Source organism: Pseudopodoces humilis, chromosome 8 (genome assembly GCF_049639895.1).
Source record: "Pseudopodoces humilis isolate 2021_Gansu_Grassland_sample_001 chromosome 8, ASM4963989v1, whole genome shotgun sequence".
In the NCBI taxonomy this organism is placed as follows: domain Eukaryota; kingdom Metazoa; phylum Chordata; class Aves; order Passeriformes; family Paridae; genus Pseudopodoces; species Pseudopodoces humilis.
This window is the reverse complement of record NC_142207.1, coordinates 1,897,170-1,920,718: the sequence shown is the minus strand read 5'-3', so window position 1 is coordinate 1,920,718 and position 23,549 is coordinate 1,897,170. Positions and strand designations below refer to the sequence as shown.

The 23,549-nt window shown below is 43.0% G+C and overlaps 1 protein-coding gene across 3 annotated transcripts in view; it reads left to right on the top strand.

The window, feature by feature from the left end:
* KIF5C (kinesin family member 5C) overlaps positions 1 to 23,549 on the top strand; it is a 70,778-nt gene that overhangs the window by 40,191 nt on the left and 7,038 nt on the right. For all 3 annotated transcript variants that reach the window (XM_088059067.1, XM_088059065.1, XM_005519586.2), the window contains exons 11-24: positions 2,300 to 2,448; positions 4,694 to 4,869; positions 6,258 to 6,326; positions 9,685 to 9,891; positions 10,718 to 10,864; positions 13,299 to 13,487; positions 14,692 to 14,809; positions 15,386 to 15,462; positions 16,453 to 16,562; positions 17,361 to 17,462; positions 18,055 to 18,115; positions 18,459 to 18,530; positions 19,041 to 19,145; positions 22,714 to 22,930. In XM_088059067.1, the coding sequence (XP_087915193.1) occupies positions 2,300 to 2,448; positions 4,694 to 4,869; positions 6,258 to 6,326; positions 9,685 to 9,891; positions 10,718 to 10,864; positions 13,299 to 13,487; positions 14,692 to 14,809; positions 15,386 to 15,462; positions 16,453 to 16,562; positions 17,361 to 17,462; positions 18,055 to 18,115; positions 18,459 to 18,530; positions 19,041 to 19,145; positions 22,714 to 22,930 (1,799 nt within the window). The remainder of the gene's footprint in view (positions 1 to 2,299; positions 2,449 to 4,693; positions 4,870 to 6,257; positions 6,327 to 9,684; positions 9,892 to 10,717; positions 10,865 to 13,298; positions 13,488 to 14,691; positions 14,810 to 15,385; positions 15,463 to 16,452; positions 16,563 to 17,360; positions 17,463 to 18,054; positions 18,116 to 18,458; positions 18,531 to 19,040; positions 19,146 to 22,713; positions 22,931 to 23,549) is intronic.

Below are 23,549 nucleotides of genomic sequence, written 5' to 3'. Positions count from 1 at the left end.
TGCTTTTAGGAGGTGTCTCCTTGAATTCCACCTCAGGGATCATTGTTATGGTTGTAAAAAATATCTTTAAAAATTAGGAAAATTAAAGAGTGTGGACTCTGTAATATTGCCAGCTTTGAGAGCTCGCCATGGTAGCTCATGGATCTGATGTTTGGAGGATCTTGACAATTTAGGAACAAAAAGTATGGAAGGATCCAGAAAGATTTCCCTTCCATGTGTGTTTATTGATAAGAACGATATGAAATGCATCAGGAAAATTTGCAGAAATAGGTCAGGCTCATTATGTAATTACTGCTTTTGTGGTAATTGAGGAGAACTCAGGTCCTTTGGAAAATTACTCGTTTTGTTTGATTTGTGTAGTAGCAGAAAGGAAAAACACTGGCAAGTTAGGAGTGTTTGAAAGAGAGTTGAACAGTTTGAGGATACAATACCTTTGTCTTGGTTTAAAATTGGGCTGTTTTCCACCACACCGAATTTCTGGGCTGCAGAAAGAGGCAGTGGCCATGAACAAAATCAGGTTAAAGAGTTGCTGTGTAGTTTTTATTCCCCCCTTTGTGGGCTGAACTTGATCTTTACCTACTGAAGATCCAGACTTCTACTGCTCACACCACGTGTTGAGCAAAAACAAACATCCTGAGATGCAGGAATTCAATAAAGAGCTCTGAACTCCAGCTTCCAAGTTCAATTTCAGTTTAAATCCTGCCTGCTTTCATTCCTCTTTCCAGTAATTGGTGAAATTTGCCTTTTTTTTTGAGGCAAAGCAGTTTTCTGACTGACTCTGCACATCCTGGCTAAATACTCAGCAGTTTCCTGGGAGGTGGAACATTTGGATCCTCACTGAGGACCAGGATGGGAAAACAGGGGAATATTTGTGAGGAGTTCCTCATGGACAGCATTGAATTGTCAGGAAGGAAATCATTTGTGCTTCCCTGGGAGGTGTGTGCAGAGCAGCCCATGGATTATCCATGCACAGAGTTCTCTGGCAGGATTTTGGGTGGGAACTGTCTCCTGGGGATTCTTTTCCAGGCTCTTGGGATGTTGTGTCTCATTTTTCTGGTGTGACACGACTCAATGGCATTAAAGGGAGGGCCATGACTCACGGCTGATTGCTGATTCCTCCATTTTTCCTGGGAAAAGGAAGAATTATGTCACCATTAAAATAAATGTCAGGAATAAAATCCATCTTCAGTGGAGCTCTTGTACTGATCAAACAGTACAAGTGCTCCTCTGATAGTAGTGAATCAGCTTTTTCTTTTTCCACTCCATCTTTTCTTGTGTTTTTATCTAATTTTTAATTTTAGTTGTCAGTAAGGGCTTCATCCATCATCAGGAGAAACTTCCTGATGTGGTGGGTTTTTTTTTTATTTCCCTGGTACAGTTAAATGAGTGGAAACTTGAGCTTTTAGAAGAGACAAGGTGTAAACCCTGACCATTAGGAATTATTTTAAAAGCACAGCCTTATTTAAAAAAGACTCTTAAGGTAATAAAAATCCTGCTTGCCACAGAGTGCAAATCACTGGAGCTTTATAAACTGCTGGGGGGTTTATTTGTTGTTCTTTTCCTTATCCTCTGCTTTATTCTGGAGGCATTTGAAGGGACTCAGTGTCTGAGCAGTGAAGGGCAAAGATCTGAGGCTTTTTTAATTCACAGTGATTGGTTTGGTCTCCCTTTTCAACGTGGATTTGCTGGAGTAGGTGCTGGGCATTGTTTTCTGCTTGCTTTGCATTTCCTGGCACAATTGTTTGGGTTGGGTTGGAGCTGAGCACTTTCACAGTAATAAAGTGGTGGTGGTTGTTAGGAGGGTTGAAATTTGGGATATTTTTGCCTAGGGAGGCAGGAAATTTCCTTCCTTTCTTTTCCTTCCTTTCCTTCCTTTCCTTCCTTCCACAATTAATTCCTTCCACAATTCCTTCCTTCCTTCCACAATTCCTTCCTTCCTTCCACAATTCCTTCCTTCCTTCCACAATTCCTTCCTTCCTTCCACAATTCCTTCCTTCCTTCCACAATTCCTTCCTTCCACAATTCCTTCCACAATTCCTTCCTTCCACAATTCCTTCCACAATTCCTTCCTTCCACAATTCCTTCCTTCCACAATTCCTTCCTTCCATAATTCCTTCCCCAATTCCTTCTCTTCACAACTCCTTCCTTCTTTCCACATTTCAATTCCTTCCCCGCTCCCAGGGATGAGGAATCCACAGTTCCCCTGTTCATTCCCCCTGTGTCAGGGAAGAATTCCCACTCCCCACTGTTGCCCTGGGATGAGGATCCCGAAGCAGCTGCCCTGGGTTTTGTTGTGCAGGGCCAAGACCATCAAGAACACGGTGTCTGTGAACCTGGAGCTGACGGCAGAGGAGTGGAAGAAGAAGTATGAGAAGGAGAAAGACAAAAACAAGAGTTTAAAGAACGTTATCCAGCACCTGGAGCTGGAGCTGAACAGGTGGAGGAATGGTAGGTGCCAAAAATTGGGAGCTGGGTGCATCTGTGTTGAAATCTTGCCCTAAATCGTAATTCTGATTAATTGTGTCTGATCACTGAATCTGAACTCACATTGTAACTCACACTTGATAATAATAATGGAAGGTGAGGGAGCACAAAGCAGGGAAACCAGCAGCTATTTGTAGGAGAAACCAGTGAAAATGCCAAAATTAGTGATTTCAGGGTAGAGAACACAGGAGGCATCACTAATTGTTATATTGTTAATGATCATAAAAAAAAAAGAAAAAAAGCCATTCTACTGGTTTGGTTTGTTTTAAATACCTCTGTTCCTCAGGCATGAGAATCACTGTGCTTTAAGGTAATTGGACCTTGGTTTGTGGGATTTTTGATAATTGAATTTCACATTAGAATAATTAGTCCTTTAGTACAATGACAGGGAGTGGCATCTGGTTGGAAGAATCACCATTTGTCTGCTCCTGTGGCTTCTAAATGAAAATTTTTGTTGAGAACAGCCAATTTTCTGATGAGAAACGTGGGGAGTGGCTGTTCAGCGTAGGTTGTAACATCAGCTGTAGGATGGGACAGGAGAATATGGATACACACAAATGAAAGAATTTTGATTGAAAAGCAAATTTTTAAAATCTAATTTAATCTGGAACGCTGGCAAATGATTTTAGCAAACCAGCCTTAGTTTGAATTATTTCACATTTTAAAAATCAACCTCCAAACCAACAATAAAAAACCCCAACCCAAAGCTGATTTTTTTTTTTATTTTTAGAAAAGCCTGGATGGATCCTTTTGTTTAAATATCCTCATCCCCTCCCTGGATGCTGCTGCTCTCCATTCCAAAGATTATTGATTTATTTCCTGGCCTTCTGCAATCCCATCCTCTGGAAGGATGGAGGTTTTTACAAAGGGAACTGTCACAGCAATCACATCTTGGATAATATTCCAGCTTATTTCAGGAATTAAGGATTTATTGTACAAAAGAGAAGGGCAGCAGGGAATGGATGAGCTCAGTTCTCACTGAGGATTTCAGCTCCCAGGTTTTTCTGTGTTTTACAGGCAGCAGGTTCTCATCCAAGGAATGAGAAATTAAACTTTCCTTTTGGGAAGCTCCTGGTGGATCCTCCACAGCCTGAGGAATATTCTTTGTGTACAAGGCCCTGCATTTTAACCAAACCCTCCTTTCCTTCTCCGCTCCAGTGGAGTCCAGCAGCCAAAAATCAATTCACATTTCCCTTATTAATGATACAAAATACCACCAAGCCTTCAGAAATAGGGCAGAAAATATTTGGAGGGAGGTACCTTGATAGAGGTGATGCTGCTTGATTTCAAATTCCACTTTTTCATGCTTTAAGCTAGAAAAAAAACCAAAAATCTGCTTTTTCTTGCCTTTTTTTGTTTTGCTTTGGGGCCTCACTCAGCCTTTCTGGGGTTTGATATATTGGTCCTGTTGACCTCCTCCCCTGCCAGTGAGATAAATTGGTGAGAGGAATGGCTGGTAAAGCTTTCAGGAGGTAAAATATTGGAGTTTTTCCTGGAAAAGGAAAAAAACCTGTAACTTTCCCACCCCCTGAGCAAGGCCTGCAGCATCCAGGGGCTCCCAGAGCTTTCCCCAGCCTCTGGTGAGGGTGGATTTAAAATTTCTGCCATGAGCAGCTCACCCAGCCCTCACCTCTGGAGAAAATATTCCTTGGGGACAGGGATTTTGTAGGAAATGTGTCTGCTGTGCACAGGCAACCTCTGGAAGTCGGAGTTTGCGCTGGAGTTTGCAAGGCAAAAGTTGAATATTGTTGTAAGCCCGGCTGTGCTGGTGCTCTCCTGGTCCATCCCGGAGCTGGAAATCCCTGGAGGAGGAGATATTTAAATGCCAGCAGATTTTAGGCCGGAATTTGGGAGGTTTCCCTCTTTTTTTACACCTCTGTTAAGCCATGGAGCTAATCCTGACTATCAAGGCAGTGAAAGGAGAGCCAGGAGTTCCGTGCTTCTTGTCTTGAATATGCTGCTGGTTTTTATAGGTTCATTAAGGTTGGAAAAGAGCTCCAAGGTCACAGAGTCCCTGGAGTTTCCATTTCCATGGGATCATCACCCTCCTGAGGGTGGCCACCTTCCCACACCTTTTCCTTGTCATTTGTATCCCTGGAAGTGGCACAAAGCCCTTCCTTGCTCCCCCAAATCCCTCAGTGACGGGGAACGGCCATCCCTGAGGTTCATGGAATTTTGGGATTGTAGGATTTTAACTGTGTCCCTGCAGGAGAAGCTGTGCCTGAGGAGGAGCAGATCAGTGCCAAGGACCAGAAGAACCTGGAGCCTTGTGATAACACCCCAATTATTGATAACATCACCCCCGTGGTCGCCAGCATCTCCACAGAGGAGAAGCAGAAATACGATGAGGAGATCGCCAGTCTCTACAGGCAGCTGGATGATAAGGTGGGAATGTTTGATTCCAGGTGGAGATGGAAAATTATTGCCAAGATTGGTGGATTTTTTTCTCTAGTTCTTGAGCATTGTGAGCTGGAAAACGTTGGAAAATTCCAAATACTGCACAAAAGAAGGTCCTGTCAGCTCCCCACCCCTTTTCCTGTGTTTGGGAGCACTCTGCAGGAAATCACAGCCAAGTTTGCCTTTCATTTCAAGTTCAGGCTTTCCCTTTTCTTCAGTGATTTGTGTAAAATCCCTCAGCAAAATGTAACAACATCTTGGAGTCACCAGGGGGAAAAAAAACAAAAATAAAGAAAACCAAAACCAAAAAAACCCCAAAAGCAAACAAAACAAAAACAAAAAAAACCCAAAAAAACCCAAACCAAAACCAAAAAGAAAAAAAAAAACCAAAAACAAACCCTGTCTTTAATAATTCCAGCTATTAGAATTTTAAGGGAAACAGATCCCCACACCCTTTTGTTTGTGTTGTTGGAGCTGCAAACACAGCCCGAAGTGCAGGTGGCTCATTTCTTTATTTCTTTGCACAGCTTGAAGGACGTCAGTGGCACTTAAAGCTCTCAGCAATTCCCTTCTCCAGCCATTAAGAGCTTTGGGAAGATGAAAAATGGGGGGGAAAAGAAAAGGCCCAGAAAAAGCCATTCACCACCAAGGATGAGAGCAGCAAAAAAAGCTGCCTGGAAAAAAGGGCAGCTCTCATCATGAATCAATACTCAATTTTAAAATTCAGCTGTAATTAGCAGGGAAAAAAAGCAGGAAAAAAAAAAAAGCCCAGTGTGTCTGTGTTGCCTGTGAATATTGAGGTTTGGCTGTGTGTGGACACAAAGGAATTGTGTTTAAATCTTCATTTTGGGCTGGTTGCACAGCAGTGTTGGTGGTGCTGAAAAGAGCAGTTTTCTGTAAGAAATGAGAGCTTTTCTCTGCATCCCCAGTAGCAATCTCCAGCTTTTACATACTGATCAGGAAAAGGGAAAAAAAACCCAGTCATTCTTTCAGTTTCCTCATCAAAAGTAGAAAAGCCCAGTAAATTATTTTGGAGGGATCTGGAAGGTTTGAATTTTTCCCTAGAAAACATGGGAAGCATAATTTGGCAGAGTACTGTAGGAAATAAGATATTTGATCCCAAACTCAAAATATCACCATTTACACACACAGCTTTTACTGCAGAGCTCTGTGTATTTTTATTTATGGTATATTTATTTATAAATGATATACATATTTATTTATGTATATTTCTTTTTCTCTCCCCTCATACCACTCAAGCATGCACAAAGTTTGCTGTGTTGTCCCCCTTTCTTTCCTAGAAAGAGGAAATAAAAAGTGATCAAATGAGAGGTGTGAAAAGAAATTAAAAAATCTCCACCCCTGTTTCATTGCAGGATGATGAAATCAACCAGCAGAGCCAGTTGGCTGAAAAATTAAAGCAGCAAATGTTGGATCAAGAGGAGGTAAGAAACTAAAATAAATAAACCAACCTAAAAAAAACCCTTTACATTTTGCTCCTGAGCCCCTTGTTTAATGATTCTGTCACAGCTTGTTCATATAAACTGCCTAAAATTAAAGTGGAAAAGGTGTCAGCCAGGTTTAAACTTGAAATTTCGTAATATTCTCATTAAGCCTTGATAAAACTCCTTGAAATAACAATCCCTCCTGCTGGGAAGTGATGCTGGAGGTCCAAGGTAGGAGTGGGGCCAGGATTTTTTCACTCCAAATCTGATTTCTGATGTGTCTGTGCCCATTCAGCTATCCAGGCACTATGGGCTATAGGGAATTAGAGATTTCATGATATTAAATCACTAATTATCATTATTTGGGCAATTAGAAAAAACCTGATAATTGGTGCTGCCGCAGATTTGCTGGAAAATCTCGGATTGCTCGCTTCAAACATTGATTGCACCATTTCTGGCCCTAAAATGAATTTTTTGTGGGGTTTAGGATGCAGAAATGATCACTAAACTCAGTCAAGCCATTCCTTTCTATGAGGAGTTGTGAAGATGCAAAATGAGGCAATAAAACACCAAGATCCCCAAATATTGGCGTGATATTTCTTAGGAATTGCTTTTATTGTGTATCCAGGCCCTCAGAAAGGGCTTCCAAAATGTTCTTAGAGGAAAAACCAATTTATGATCATGTCTGTTATTCAACACTCAGGGGACTGAGTGACTGTCCCCTCTGGGAACTTGTCCTGGGAATCTTTATTATTTTATTTTATTTTATTTTATTTTTTCTCCAAGGTGAAGCTCCTCATTCTCTTGCCACAGCTTGATTTGATTTCCCTGCACTGCCCAGTGTACTGCCTGTGGCTACACCAACAGAATAATAATAATAAAAATAATAATAATAATAATAATAATAATAATAATAATAATAATAATAATAATAATAATAATAATAATAATAATAACTGATTGTTAAAATATTAATTCTATATTATATAGTGTAATTATGTTGTATTATATATTATATAATATATAATATAATATATAATATAATATATAATAATATATAATAGTAAATAATAATAATAATAATAATAATAATAATAATAATAATAATAATAATAATAGTGCACTTCATGCCTGCTCAGCCTGTTATTTCCTGATGTGTGTTATGAGTTTTTGTCACCTCACTTCTCCCATCTTTACCACATCCCTTTCCCCACCTGAGGCTGATTCTCCCCTCCCAGCCATGCCTTGTTTTTGATGTGTATTCCTCCCTTTGGGGAGCAGCTGACACAGTTATTCCTCACCTTCCCTGTTCCAGTATCACTTCTGGAAGATGAATTTGGATTTCAGTGGATGTTTTCCTCCCTATTTTTTTGCACATTCCTCGTCCAGCTTCGCTCAATTGCAAAATCTCTGCAGCTGATGCTGCTCAGAGCCTTTTCCTGCCTCATCTCAGCTCTTGTCCAGCTCTTACCTTTGAGGGAGAAGGTGATATTTTATTATTCAAGGTGTTTTTCCCCACATCAGCCATCCCTGCTCTCCCCTGGAGATGTGATGAGCTCACTGATCCACCAGCAGCTGCCTCACTCTGCTCCCCCCTAATTAGCCAGTCCTTATTTCTGCTTGATTAAGCCAGCAGGTTAATTATAAACCTGAGGCCTGCTGCAGATGAGGCTGATTTTAGGGGGGGTTGGTACCTTTTCACCTCTGGCTGCTGCTTAAGGTGGGTGTTTTGGGGGATTCTGAATATTCCATCCCCGTGTGGAACAGATCCATGAAGTGCTGCAGCCATGGGCCTTTTCTCTTTTTTTCCAGCTCATCTTTATAACATATTTTTTTGGTGTCTTTTGAAAACCTTGCACCATTTTTTCCACACAATATCAGCCAGAATCTCCTTGTTTATGCTGTAGGTGATGCACAGCGCTTCTCGAAGCCGCGGCGACGTTCACACAGAAAATTTCTTAAGTAAATGTAAATAATAGATCCATCTGTGTTTAGCAGGAAGATTATTTGAAGCTATATTGTTGTTTAAATATTTACATGCCATCTGGCTCTGGCAATCCAATGGCTTTTTCCATAACGTGAGAGCACTTCTGAGGCTGCAGCCATTACCAGGGAGATAAATTTCCTTTACATCTGAATTCTCTCTGTGCCTCTCTGGGCACGTGCCAGCCTCCAGAGCTGCCTGCCTGGTTTCCTATTTTCCACCAGCACTCTGAGCCAAAAAAAAAAAAAAAAAAAGCCATTTATTCTGGGATATTCTGCTTTTTGGGTAGTCTGCTTGAGAGGGGTGGGGTTGGTTTTTTTTTGCTGAGGGTCTCACTCAGCTGCTGGGTGGGCAGATTGGGAGAAATCCACCCAAAACACTTCAGCAGGGAAGGTTTTATTCCACATTATACCAATCCATAATCCATATTTCTTGGGAAGGAGTAAATTCTGTGAATAGATGTCCAGACTTTGCTGTCAGGATGAGCGTGAGGCCCTCTCATATCTCCCACACTGATTTTCTCTGTTGTAATTCCCTATTTGATGTTTTTACACCATGTCAAGCCCTGATTTTGTTATTATTCTTGAAAGTGCAGTATTAGCAGTAAATGTTAGGTGTCATTTTTATTTATTTTCACATCATCCTGCCATGCAGGGCTGCTGGTGGGGCTGGGGTTGTGCTGAGGACACCACAGCTGAATTTTCAAGGCTTTACCATCTCCCTGAACATTGGTTCAAGGACAAGGGACCTCTCACAATCACTGAGACTTCAGCAGCGTGCTGAGAGTCAATTTAATAAGTTTTCCAGCTTGGAAACACTCTCTAGAGAGTGTGTGTGTGTGAAGTCAGTATTTCCTTCTGAGATTAATATTTTCCCTCAGCAAACAGGAGCAGCTAATCTGTCCTCAGCATCATCCTTCAGATGATAGCTGAGAATAATCGTCTTAGGTTTGCTTATCAAAATATTTCTGTAAAGCCACAAGGTCTTTGAGGATGCCTCAGAGAGCTCTTTTCCCTCAGCTCAGTTCAAAGCCCTGAGCCTCTGGTGAAACATTTTACTTTGTGGTATTTTTTTTGGTTTGAGCTGCAGCGCTGGATTGAGGGCAGAAAATGTCTTTGGAGCTCTGATACTGTTTAAAATCAGTTTCTCTGCCTCAGTCTTGGGTTGTAATAGGATTTGGTGAAGATTTGTCTTGTTGTTGAAGTTCAGAGCCTTTTTTTTGTGCTTTGTGCTGGAACTGGTGATGTTTTCAGGATTTCACCCCTCCTGCACAGATGATTTGTACCCCCTTTTTTCCCTCTTTTCCTCCTTTCCAACATTGCCTTTTGAAGGAGTTTTTGGGTCACTTACTGCTGCTGTGATATTTCTTCCCAGCTTTTGGCCTCCACGAGGAGGGACTATGAGAAGATCCAGGAGGAGCTGACCCGGCTGCAGATCGAGAACGAAGCAGCCAAGGATGAAGTGAAGGAGGTGCTCCAAGCCCTGGAAGAGCTGGCTGTCAACTATGACCAGAAATCCCAGGAAGTGGAGGACAAAACCAGGACCAACGAGCAGCTGGCGGATGAGCTGGCACAGAAAAGTGTAAGAGCAACTTGTTCAATCCTGTTGGCTCCCTCCTTGCTCCCTAAACATTCCCAAAGGGTTTCCCAAAAACCTGCTGGTGTCACCCTCTCTTCCCTGAATTAATTAAACAACAAAATGAAGGTAATTCAGAAGCTGCACTGTGGAAGTTGGTGGCAGATTGTGGCTCTTGCAGCAAGGAACTGGATGTGACAAGTGGCCATCCTGTGTTTTGGATATTTAAAACCTGTATTTTGCCAAGAAAGCTGTGAAAGTCTGCCTCATGCAAATGGCAGCGTTCTGTGGTTTTCTGGACTGTGTGCTGCGGAGCTGGGATTTTACAGGGAGCCGGGGGATCTCAAGGAAGGAATCAGGAAAAAAATTAATCGGCTTTTTCAGCTGATGTGTCCTGATCTTCAGGAAAAAAATGGGATCTGAGGAAAATCAAGATTGGTTTAGTAGCTTAAAGCATCCTTTTCCCTTAATTCATTACACCAATTTAAGGAGCTGTTGTTAACAGATATGTTTCATTAAAGACTTTGTTATCTCCCCCAGTAAAACAGATTACCACGAAATCCATTGGAAAAAATTGAATTTTCTATCCCTCTCTACCTACTTCTCTGTGATTAACCTCCTTTGGTGTATTATGCAAATCAGATTCTTAGCGGATTTGCTACATTTAATAATCTAAAGTAGCCTTTGGTGGCAAGTGAGTTGTGAAAGTGGATTATACCAAGGTGGAACTGGATGTGTCACTACATTTTGCCAGGAGGCATGAGGAAAATACCCCATGAAAGCTGCCCAGCCTGCAGAGGGGAGGGTAATTCTTGTTTTTAAACCTTTCCAGAGTGCCCTGACAGCGACCCAGAGGGAGCTGGGCCAGTTGCAAGAGCTCAGCAACCACCAGAAGAAGAGAGCCACAGAAATCCTGAACCTGCTGCTGAAGGATCTGGGGGAGATCGGGGGAATCATCGGCACCAACGACGTGAAAACCGTGCGTGGGCTTTGTGCTTTCCCCCCCTCCTCCTGCAGGAAAAGCACTCCAGCAAATCAGGGAATCCCAGAGGGGTTTGGCTTGGAAGGGGCTTAAAGCTCTTCTGGTTCCAAATCCCCTGTCAGGGGCAGGGACACCTCCCACTGTCCCAGCTGCTCCAAGCCCCAGTGTCCAGCCTGGCCTTGGGCACTTGCAGGGATCCAGGGGCAGCCACAGCTGCTCTGGGAATTCCATCCCAGCCCATCCCCACACTCACAGCCAGGAATTCCCAATTCCCAATCTCCCACCCATCCCTGCCCTCTGGCACTGGGAGCCATTCCCTGGGTCCTGTCCCTCCATCCCTTGTCCCCAGTCCCTCTCCAGCTCTCCTGGAGCCCCTTCAGGCCCTGCAAGGGACTCTGAGCTCTCCCTGGATCCTTCCCTTCTCCAGGGGAACATTCCCAGCTCTCCCTGGATCCTTCCCTTCTCCAGGGGAACATTCCCAGCTCTCCCTGGATCCTTCCCTTCTCCAGGGGAACATTCCCAGCTCTCCCTGGATCCTTCCCTTCTCCAGGGGAACATTCCCAGCTCTCCCTGGATCCTTCCCTTCTCCAGGGGAACATTCCCAGCTCTCCCTGGATCCTTCCCTTCTCCAGGGGAACATTCCCAGCTCTCCCTGGATCCTTCCCTTCTCCAGGGGAACATTCCCAGCTCTCCCAGCCTGGCTCCAGCCCTGGGAGCATCAGTAGATGTGGAATGTGTGGATCCAGCAGTCCCTCTCCCAGGACATTCCCTGTAAATCCTGGCTGAGCACACAGGAAGACACTGCAGAGCTCTTGGTGTGGCTGGGCTCACAATTCCCACAGTTATTCCCAGCTCAGTTTTTGGGAGCCCATCTTGGAGTCACTGAATTGATTAATGGGGGGTCTGAATTCCCCCCAAAACAATACACACACAGCCCAACTCCTTTCCTTAGCTGGCATGACTCAGAATTCCCAGAATATGAAAATTTTGGCTTCTGAGGTGGCCAATATCAGAAATTTGGTGCAAATTTTGATCAGCCCTGCTTTGAGGTTTGCCTTTGTGTGGCTCTTGGGTTTGGGGATACAGTAGAGGAGGTGGCTGCTCACTTTGTCACATTTGTAGAAGGACAAAACGCTGATTTCAGAGAAAATATTTGTATGGTCATTGCTAAATGGCAGCGATGGAAACTTTCCATGGCCTGGAAAATCTCCTTGGTGGTGTTAATGCCACCTTTGTCTATTTTAAACCACATAAAAACCAGCAGTGGTTAAAACTGGCCGAGTTCATTTTTGAGAGGTATGAAAATCCCTTGCAATACCTTTTTGTTACTTTTAGGTCACTTTTTTGTTGATTTCCTGCCAAGGCTCTCTTAGGTCAGCAGGAGCTCCTGCCTGTCCTGCTGCAGAGGACACAATCCCTGCTGTCCCTGTGGTGCTGCGGGTTCCAGCCTTTGGAGATGTCACAGCAGCCTCTGGTGGCCGCAGGAGCAGGGACTGGGAGGGGAAACCTTTGCAAATGGAGGCAGAGGCAGTTTGCTGCGGGTTTTTGTAGGTGCTGAGATGTCAGCACTTCAGGGGACAGCTGTCAGTGGAAATAAGGCCAGACTGAGGAGCGCTTAGGAGAATAATTTACAATTTGTTGGCAATTAGCATCTTCTCCAAGTGTGTCTACTCTCAGAGCAGACTGAAAATTTTGGAAGAAGTCTCATTTTTCATGATTTTTGGGAGAAGAAGCAGCACATGTTCCCCTCCCCTTGGCAGTGCTGTAAAAAGGGGGAAGCAGATGAAGTTGAGCTGTGATTTTGCTCAGGGAGAACCAGCACAGCTCCTCAGTGGAATCTGCTGAGCTGGAAGGGATCCATGGGATCATGGATCCAGCTTCTGGCCCTGCACAGACACCCCAAAATCCTACCCTGGGCATCTTTGGGAGTGTTGTTCAAACACTCCTGGAGCTCTGGCAGCCTTGGGAATGTACCCATTCCCCGGGAGAGCCTGGGCAGTGTCAGCACCCTCTGGGGGAAGAACCTTTCCCTGATCTCCAGCCTAATACCTGGATATGATGTCCCTGTATCCTTGCACACAAATGTGAAAAATACAAGATAAATAAAAATAAAAATATAAGATAAAAGGACAAATTAAACCAAAAATTGTGAAGGAAGTTGTCTCCTTAATGTAACAAGCGCTCTTTGCTTTGTGAAAAGATCCCAATTCAGATTTTTTTTTTTGTCCTCCAAATATTTTAGTTTACTATTAAACTCCAAGCTTTAAGTTTTCAGAAATAATTCACACTCTTCTCCCCTTCTCCAAACTCTCTTTCTAAAATGTCCCGGCCCATAAAACCACCCCAAATCCCAGCCCAAGGCCCCAGCCGGGTTCCCGGCGCAGGAGGAGCTCTGGGTGCTGGGAGCAGCTGGCGATCCCCGTGTGCTCAGTTGGCAGATGTGAACGGGGTGATCGAGGAGGAGTTCACCATGGCCAGGCTCTACATCAGCAAGATGAAGTCGGAGGTGAAGTCGCTGGTGAACCGGAGCAAGCAGCTGGAGAGCGCCCAGATGGACTCCAACAGGAAGATGAACGCCAGCGAGAGGGAGCTCGCGGCCTGCCAGCTCCTCATCTCCCAGGTGGGTCTGCTCCTGCCTTCTCCCAGGCTTTGGTGGCCTTCCCAGCCTCCTTCCCCACGGAATGTGTGTGGCAGCAGTGAGAAATGGGCCTCATGGAGCAGAGCGCTGCTGTCTCTTGGGTGTTCTGTTCTCCTCTCATTCCTCCCCCTCAGCGTTTTGTTGCGTCCTGAGCTCTGGCACGGTCATGTCCTGCTGGAGGTCTCACAGTGTGTGTGGTGGAATAGCACTGAAATTCCTCCCTGGAGTGGTTCCCTCACCAGGAATTTGTTGATCTCAAAGGTCTTTCCCAACCTGGTTCATTCTGTGATGCTGTAATTTGTATCTTGGATCACTTTAAAAGATCACTGACCGTGTTTTTCACAAGCCAAACCTTTGGGGAGCTCCCTGGATCTGCTCTGTGGGTGTGCTGCTGAGAAAACGAGGCAGCAAGCTACAGAACATCATGAAAAACTTTCTGGGATAGAAATCCAGGGGGTAGGAGGGGTTCTGAGCGTGTGGCAGGGACAGGCAGTGATGGCTGTGGAGAGGGGCTGGGAGCTCTGACCTCACCTGCATGGAAGTGGGAAGAGAAAGACATGATCCAATTCCCTCTGTTTCATTCCCTAGCAGTTATCCTAAGCAAACCTGGAACAGGGAAGAGCCCCTTTTCCTTCAGCAGAGTGTCATTGTTAAGTTCTACTCCATCTTTTTAATTAAGATGCAATAATCCAAACTATCATAATTTTTATCTTCAAAATAAAATATTTTAATTCCACTGTGTGTTTTTCACTACAAACTCCGCTGTTTTCTATTTACCCACGAGCCCTTCTAGTTCAGAAGGTTGTTGGCAAGCACCAAACCATCAGGATGGCTGGGGAGAGTCCATGTGAGCTTCTGCACCTTGAAGATCCCAAAGCCACCTCAGGGCTGGTGTCCAGCTGCTTTTAAAAAGCTGCTGCTGTTGGTTTAACACCGAGTCAGGAGCTTCCAGGGATGTTTTGGGATTACTGCCTGAATTCCAAATTGGGCTACTAAGTGTGGCCTCTAAAAACACAGCCTGCTTTGATCTCGTAGCTCCTGCCCAGACATTTTGCTGTGAGTTCTCCAAGTTATCACCTCTGGATGTGGAAATCTTCCCGTTTTTCCTCCTTTATGTGGGACGGTTCCCCCTGAATTCCTGGGACACAGCTATTCCCATCTCACGGCTATTTCCTTGTCTTTAAAGCATGAGGCAAAGATCAAATCCCTGACAGACTACATGCAGAACATGGAGCAGAAGAGGAGGCAGCTGGAGGAGTCCCAGGACTCCCTCAACGAGGAGCTGGCCAAGTTACGCGCTCAAGGTACGACTTTGGGTCTCGTGCTCATCATTTCTGCCTTAGAAAACTCAGTTTTGGGTTTTAATGATGTGAAAAATGATAAAAACCCCCACACAGATCCTTTACCAAACAGCACCAATCAATCTTGATAAATATTCTGTAAAATTCTGGGATAAGGATTTATCTAAATTTCAGTCATCCCTCTGCACAATCCCTGCCCCATTCCAAACAAAGCTGCTTCCCTTAGTTGTGCACAAGTTGTGTCTTTCCCAGCTGACTTAATTTTTTAAGGTTTGCTTGATTTTTCCCTTCCAGTTTAATGTGGAAAATGTGTAGGTATCAAAAGAAGTTCTTGTGGCTTTGCTAAGCTCCTGGGTTGTGTGAATTTATAACCCTGCAGCCTTAAAATCATTCTGGATTTCTGCACAAGGAAATTTCCCTCTCTGAGGTGGGAACAAGACTTTTTTTGTTTAAATTTTCTTCATCATTTCCTGCACTGTTAGAACAGAATCTTTATTTTTATCTCTTGGAATAAATTAAAATTTATTTAAAAATCTAAAATTTACATTTAAAATTAAAACTGTCTCCACCTTTAAACAGAAAAAATGCATGAGGTCAGCTTCAAGGACAAGGAGAAGGAGCATCTGACACGACTGCAGGATGCAGAGGAGATGAAGGTAGCTTGGCACAGTGGAAATGCAGAGGGAATTTCTTGGTGACATTTTTCATTGGGGTGGAATTTTGTCTTCCTGTTCACATGGCCAAAAATTACATTGATCCACCTCTGTGTTACACTAATTTTTTACTGCTGGAGCTCTGCTGGAACTCAATTTGCTCAGTAGTGAATGAGGCTGCTGGGTTTAATACCATTTAAGTACTTATAAATTTGATTTTAAAAGAGGCTACTTCCTCAAAGTTTGGCTGATTATCTCCTGGAAATAATAATAAAATAGATAAACCTGTTTTCTGGTATTTTTCCTTTGGAATGCCAAGAAATGTTTGCAGTAATGAGTTGTTCTGATGGGGTTGCAAATTGCAGACAAGGAAAAATACAGTTTTACAAGGATAGTGATAGAGGTTTGCCAGCTCCAGAACTTTTCCCTTCATTATAAAAATTGTAAGCGATTAAAGCAGTTGTAAAGTGATAAAAGGAGTTGTGATTAAAGTGGTTGTACCTTAACAGCTCTGAGGAAAAAAGCAAAGTTTTTGTTAGCAGTCTAAAGAAATAAATTGAGTTTTTCTTGTTGCTTGAGGCATATTTACTCCTAGAATTTAAATTTAAATAACAATTTCAATAGCAGGGCTGTGGATAAACAGTTCTCAGAGGTTTGGGTTTTATTTCTGCCACAGGTAGAGCTGTACAAGTATTTCCTGGGAGAATAAGCAGGGGAAATAAGAGAAGAGTGGTGTAAAATCAGTGTCATTTCTGGCCCAGCCCTGGCTTTTCATGTGGTACTTTTTGCAAGAAAATGAGTCAAAATTGTACATCTGTTGCTAAAGTCTGAATGAAATGCTTGGATGAGTAGGCACAGAGCTTTGTGATTACAGAAGGAAATGGCAGGCAGATTCCTGAATGGATTTGGTAGTTTTCCCTCAAATCTAGAGGCTGGGTGAGAGGGAGCCGTGTGTCCCTGGATTGTTCTGATTCCTGGCTCTGGTGTTTGCAGAAGGCTCTGGAGCAGCAGATGGAGAGTCACAGGGAAGCCCACCAGAAGCAGCTGTCCAGGCTGAGGGATGAAATCGAAGAGAAGCAGAAAATAATCGATGAAATCAGGGAGTAAGTTCACCCTCTCCATCCCTCCCTCTGTCCTGGTTTGGGGTTGGTTCTGTTAGATTTGACTGATGTTTCTCTGGGAGTTCTGTCCTTACATGCAGCAGCCAACCCTGTAATTATTTTGCAGGGTGGATTACAGTGTCTAATTCTTTATTGGGGAGCTTTAACAAGACTGTAAAATTATAGAGAGTTTTTTTAAAAAAAGGGTAATGTTGCACCTGCAGGTCAGTAGGTGAGAGAAGCTTGGAGGAGAGTGGGTTTTAAAGGATCATGGGATCATTTGGCTTGGAAAATGCCTTTTTCATGAACATGGAGTTCAGCCACCACTGAACCACATCCCCAGGAAGGTTTTGAGGTTCTCACAGCAACCAGTCCTGCCCCAGACCCTCTAAGAGTCTGGGTGACTCCAACAGCTCCCATTTTCACACATTTTTATATTTTTTTCTTCACACACCAATGTGACTCTGTTATGTTTTGCTCCTGTATTCTTCTTTTTCTAAAATCTAGGCATTCTTTTATCATATTTATTGTGTGGCCAAAGATTAATCGTAGGGAAATGAGGAAGCAAGGCAGAAAGATGCCAACAACAATTTGTGTCCTCCTTTAGGGCAAACAAAACAAACCGCTGAATTTAGCTCTCCAATATTTTAAAATTCTGCTTCATTTCTTCCAGAATTTTTCAGTAGAGAGTTACAGCTTTACTTTTTCACTACCCAATCCCATTTTGTTTGTGGAGATTGACCCTCCCTTCCTCCTGGGGTTCAGGCTGATCTGTCCTGATCTTTCCTTTCACGTTTCCAGCATGAACCAGAAGCTGCAGCTGGAACAGGAGAAGCTGAGTGCAGATTATGATAAATTAAAAATTGAGGACCAGGAAAGAGAAATGAAACTGGAAAAGCTCATGTAAGTGCTCAGTTTCCTCACTTGGTATCCCTGAACCTCTTCATGTGTCCATGGAAAATGTGCTAGGGAGAGGGATTTGTGCTGGAATATTCACACTGAAAATACCATTTCACAGTGCAGGAACTACTAATAAATAATTATCAATTATTCTCTATTTTTATACCACAGGCTTTTCAATAGTGGTTTTGGTAATTGCCAAATCAAGTTTATTAGAGCTCTGATTTTATAAAATGTCCCAGAAAGTGTTAAATCTCTCATTCCGTATTACACAGCAAAACAAGCATGAAAGAAGTTGGGAATTTTTGGTGGGGTTTTGTTGATTTTTTTGGGGGTTTTAAATCAGCTGTCTGAGTAAAAGCCTTTCCTGGAAATGAGAGAGAAAAATCCCATGTGTGGCCACAAAGATGGAGGTGGTGCCTCGGCCCTTGCACGTGATAAAATTGGATATTTGTGGCAGTCAAAAGCATAATTAAAGATGAATTAGAGATGTACAATTTGCTGCCACCTGCAGATGTGCTGCTCCAGGTGGATGCTGGCTGATTCTCCTCTGTTTATGATGACTGATTTGTGTTCCATGTTGTCACCTTTCCAGACTCCTTAATGATAAAAGGGAACAAGCAAGAGAAGACCTTAAAGGGCTGGAAGAAACAGTGGTAGGTCTTAATTACACTTTATTCAACTTTCCCCCCTATAGCTGTATCCTCTGCTGGTGTATATTTTAATTTTTGAGTAAACAGCTTTGTACTACCTAAATGAAAATTAAGAAAGGTTGTTTTTACCAGTTTTGGAGAAATTGTTATTTTCAGTGTGGTTTTGGGGCTGGATGGGGTTTATTTTGTGTATTCAGAGTGGGCCAATGAGATTCCTAGAGAGAGAATCCAGAGCACTTTTCTCCTGTTACCAACTCAGATCCAAGGAGAACTTTTACACCAGAGCATCTACTATGTCCTAGTAATTTGTACTTTTTAAAAAATTGTTTTGTTATTTTTATTCCAGGCAAGGGAGCTTCAGACTCTTCACAATCTGCGCAAACTGTTTGTCCAGGATCTTACCACCCGTGTTAAAAAAGTAAAACTCGGCTCTTTCAAGCCCAAATCTTCTCCTTTTTTTGCAGTAATCTTGTGATTTGCTGGAAGCCTTTAGTGCATGCAGTTACAAAATGGGATAATGTCTTTTTTAGTAGCAGTGAGAAACAAGATTAAAACTGTTCTGATGTTTATCAGCTTTTATTTGGTCCTAATTTGATAAGGAAGATGTTGGTGGTTGAGGGAAATGAACTTATCCAGTGCAGTTCAGCTACAAAATTCTCAAAGATGATGAGCTTCAGAAATTATTTAGTATAATATGATTTTCCTATTCAGGATTTCCCCATAATTCTTCAGAAAAAATAGCTTGGGTTTTTTTTGTGTAAGAGGAAATGTGATTCCTAAATATCAAACAAAGAGTTAAAATAATTTCTCTTAAATCTGGGGCTCTGTAAGTCTTTTCTGCCTTTGGGGAGCTCAAATTTGCCAAAGAGCTGAGCTTCCCCTTGAGCCTGGCTTTGCTGAGTGCTGGCTTTGCTGATTTTGTGTGCAGAGTGTTGAACTGGACAGTGATGATGGAGGTGGAAGTGCTGCGCAGAAGCAGAAAATTTCCTTTCTTGAGAACAACCTGGAACAACTTACAAAGGTTCACAAACAGGTAAAGGCTTCCTTTCCCTCCTTCCATCCCTCCTTCCATCCCTCCTTCCATCCCTCCTTCCATCCCTCCTTCCATCCCTCCTTCCATCCCTCCTTCCATCCCTCCTTCCATCCCTCCTTCCATCCCTCCTTCCATCCCTCCTTCAATCCCTCCATCAAAAAATGCAGTATTTTAATGTTTGCAAGGATAATTTTGGAAGTAACCCGTGCTATCTGAAGAAAAAGTACCCACTAAACTCCTTGGCGTTAGGAGTTAGAGCTGCTCTTCCCACTCTGTATTTCTACAAATGTGGTAAATAAGGACATTGTTTTTCTGTGAAAATAGATCTGATTTGGCACTAGGAAATACATAAAAATAGTTGTTTTCTGGGTGGATTGTGCACCCCCAGTTTGTGTCCTGGCCTGAAGCTGCTCAGAGGCACCTTGGAGGTGATTGGAGTGGATTCCACCAGCACAGTTTTCAATGAAAATTGGGGTTTTCTGTGCAGCTGAAGGGATGGTGCCTCCCTGGGGTGCTGAGGTTGGTCATTTCTGGGCTTGTCCATTTCTGTGTCCTCCCTCCTTCCTGGAATTCCAGTTTCATACAATCCCAGATTTGGAATTAAAGCCCATCTAGTCCCATCTCTGCCGTGGGCAGGGGTACCTTCCACTATCCCAGGCCCCATCCAACCTGGCTTTGGACACTTCCAGGAAACCTGAGGCCTCCCCACCCTCACAGGGGAGAATTTCTCCCTAAAATCCCCTCTCCCAGTATGTTGGAGCTATATCCCACTGTTCAGGTGCCCAACACAAAACACTAAAGCTGTTTTGATTTCTTTTTTGGGCTGTGATGGAACACTATGCACTGCACTCTCCCGAAGCTGTATTACTGACCCACACTCCCAGATTTGCTTTAATTATTCTTGTGGAAGTGCCAAAAGAGCAGGAAGTGCTGGACTGTGATAAGTGTCCGCTAAGGTTTGGGGTTTTGAGATTTCCAGGGAACAGATGGTTTAAAGGCCTACTTTCTAAATGTGGAAACTGGGACATGTTCAGAGTGGTTTTTCTTTTAGCATTTTGCCTTTTTTTTGCACTCTCTTCATGCATCTGCTGGGTTTCAAATGTGGATTTTTATAGCCCTCATTAGCGTGTATTTACTCAAAATCAGCTTGGAATCCACATCTTGTAGGGAACTTAGAGGGAAAAGTGACATTGGACTTGATACCACCCTGCTTGGATTTTTTATCATAACTATTTCACACAACAAGAGTTCAGCACTTGCAGAAAAAGCACATTGTGGCAATGTTTTTTTTTTGTTTGTTTGTGTTTTTCTCCAGCACTAAGCCTTGCCCAGCAGGTGTAAAATGTTCTGATTGTTAAACAACCTGTGAATGTCAGGACATGCTGTTGCTTTCCTGTATTATTAATGGTTGTTAATCCACTTTTTGCTCCAGAAAAGGGAGAGTCACTCCTTTGGAGCAGATTTCTGTTGACTTCCAGCAGTGGTGTAATCTGTTTAGTAGAAATTGTGCTGGATTTTCTGCCTGTTTGCATCAGTTTTGTGTTTATTAAAAATCAATCCTCTCTTGGCTGTTGCTGCATGGGAAGTCAGTTTTGATTTGTATAATTGATAGACCTCACTCAGGTTCATCTTAAACTGAGGAAGTGCATGAATTCAAAGCTGCATATAATCATTATATGCATTATAATTACAGACAATATAACAATTATTATTACAGTTACAGGCCTAAAAGTGATTTCCTAGTGAATTTCCAGCTTTTCCACATGGCTGAGTAAGGAATGTACAGGTGAACACATCAGAACCACTGGAAATTATGGGGTGATCCCCGGTGTTGTCTGTAAGATATATTCAAGCATTATTATTTTAAAATAATAAGGTAATCAAGGATTTTCAAAATTTCTGTGTTCTGAGGAAATGTAGAGTTTCTGCTGCAGTTTTTCAAGTGTAGAGAAGCAGATTTGGATGTCAAGTGCTCTGCAGTAGCAGGGTTGATCCTGGAGTCGTCATCTTTCAGGATCAGCTCTGTGGAATCTTGTTGAATGGAATAAACTCTATTTTTCTTTGATCTTTCTGGACAATTTAAATGAATATCACTCCTCAGCCAGACAAGTGAATTTTGTGAGTAAAACTGATCTTGGACAACACTCTCAGGCACAGGGTGGGATTGTTGGGCTGCCCTGTGTGGGACTAGGAGCTAGACTTGATCCTTGTGGGTCCATTCCAGCTCAGGACATTGTAAATTTCTCTTTAAGATAGGATTTTTACATTAATTTCTGGAAGAAATCTGTTTAATTTTAGTACACAAGGTGTGGAGAGCAACCAGTGCTATTTTCTCTATCCACGTGAGGGGACTTTTCCCACCATTTGTCTGAGGAGAGACTTTTTCCCGCATTCATTTGGCCTTGTGGATCCATTCGAGCTCAGGACATTCTAAATTTCTCTTTAAACTAGGATTTTTACACTAATTCCTGGAAGAAATCAATTTAATTTTAGTAGATGACATAAAGAGAACGTGGTGGTGTTTTCTCTCATGAGGCAACTTTTCCTGCTACTTTTCTGAGGAGGGTTTTTGCCACATTCTTTTGACCTTGTGGGTCCATTCCAGCTCAGGACATTCTAAAATTCTCTTTCACCCAAGCTTTTCATGTTAATTTCTGAAAGAAATCTGTTTATTTTTAGTACATGAAAAACAGAGAGCATGGTGGCATTTTATGTCTCCTTGTGAGAGACAACTTTTCCTGCCATTTCTCTGGGAGATTTTTGCCATTTTCCTTTGACCCTGTGGGTCCATTCCAGCTCAGGACATTCTAAATTTCTCATTAAACTAAGATTTTTGCATCAATTTCTGGAACAAACCTGTTTAATATTAGTACACGAGGCATGGAGAGCAACCGGTGGTGTTTCCTCCCTCCTCATGAGGCAACTTTTCTGCCATTTCTCTGAGGGGGATTTTTGCCATTTTCTTTTGACCTTGTGGGTCCATTCTAGCTCAGGACATTCTAAATTTCTTGTTAAAGTAAGATTTTTACAGCAGTTTCTGGAAGAAACCTGTTTATTTTTAGTACATGAAAAATGGAGAACATGGTGGTGTTTTCTCTCTCTTTGTGAGGTGACTTTTCCCGCCATTTCTCTGAGGGGGCCTTTTGCCATTTTCTTTTGACCTTGTGGGTTCACTCCAGCTCAGGACATTCTAAATTTCTCTAAACTATCATTTTTACATCAGTTTCTGGAAAAAACACTTTTAATTTTAGTACACAAGGCATAGAGAGCAACCGGTGACATTTCCTCGTGAGGTGACTTTTCCCGCCATTTCTCTGAGGGGGATTTTTGCCATTTTCTTTTGATCTTGTGGGTCCATTCTAGCTCAGGACATTATAAATTTCTCTTTAAAATAAATTTTTGCATTAATTTTGGGAAGAAACACATTTAATTTTAGAACACAAGGCGCAGAGAGCAACCAGTGGCTTTTCCTCCCTCCTCATGAGGTGACTTTTCCTGCCATTTCTCTGAGGGGGATTTTTGCCGCTCTCTTTTGACCTCCTTTTCTTTTGAACCACTTTCCCCACAGCTGGTACGTGATAATGCAGATCTTCGTTGCGAGCTTCCTAAGCTGGAGAAACGCCTTCGAGCTACGGCAGAGAGAGTTAAGGCCCTGGAGAGTGCACTGAAGGAGGCCAAGGAAAACGCCATGCGCGACCGCAAGCGCTACCAGCAGGAGGTGGATCGCATTAAGGAGGCCGTGAGAGCCAAAAACATGGCCCGGAGAGCACACTCCGCCCAAATTGGTGAGGACATGGAGCTAAAGGGGCTGCCCACGTGCTTCAGGCTCAGGCTGGTGGCTGGGGGTTGAGTGGAGGGAGTAAAACACAGGGGTTGCTTCTCGTGTGCTGCGCAAGAATCTTCAAAGGCCTTGCTTTTTCATGGAATCTGCCCCACCTCGGGTTTAAAGAGGCTCTGCTGTTCTGCTGGGTAAATAAAGGGCATAATGGGTCTTGTGTGCCCTTCTAGTGACCTGAAAACTTGTCTCCTTAAATTAGTCGCTCACTTTCTTCCTCCTCCTCCCCCCACACGTCTCTCTCTGCTTTTATTCTTTCCCTGCCTTTCTGGACCTTGTCCCTTTCTCTTTCTTTCTCCTGATTACTCCTCTATGTGATTAAACTCTAAAAAAAAATCTTCCTTTGTAATTCAGACATTGATATATCTCTGAGGCACAATGTAATGCCTGCATACAACAGAGGAACAGGGCAATTCTTGGAACAATTTGTTGGGATTGCTAAAGCATAATGGTTTAGCTGGAGACAATATTGGGGCATGAAATCCTGAGGGAGAATCATGCAGCACAAAGTGTCACCTCCTGAATGCTTCCTCTTGTAGGGAGCCATCCAAGCTTTGTCTTGACATCAT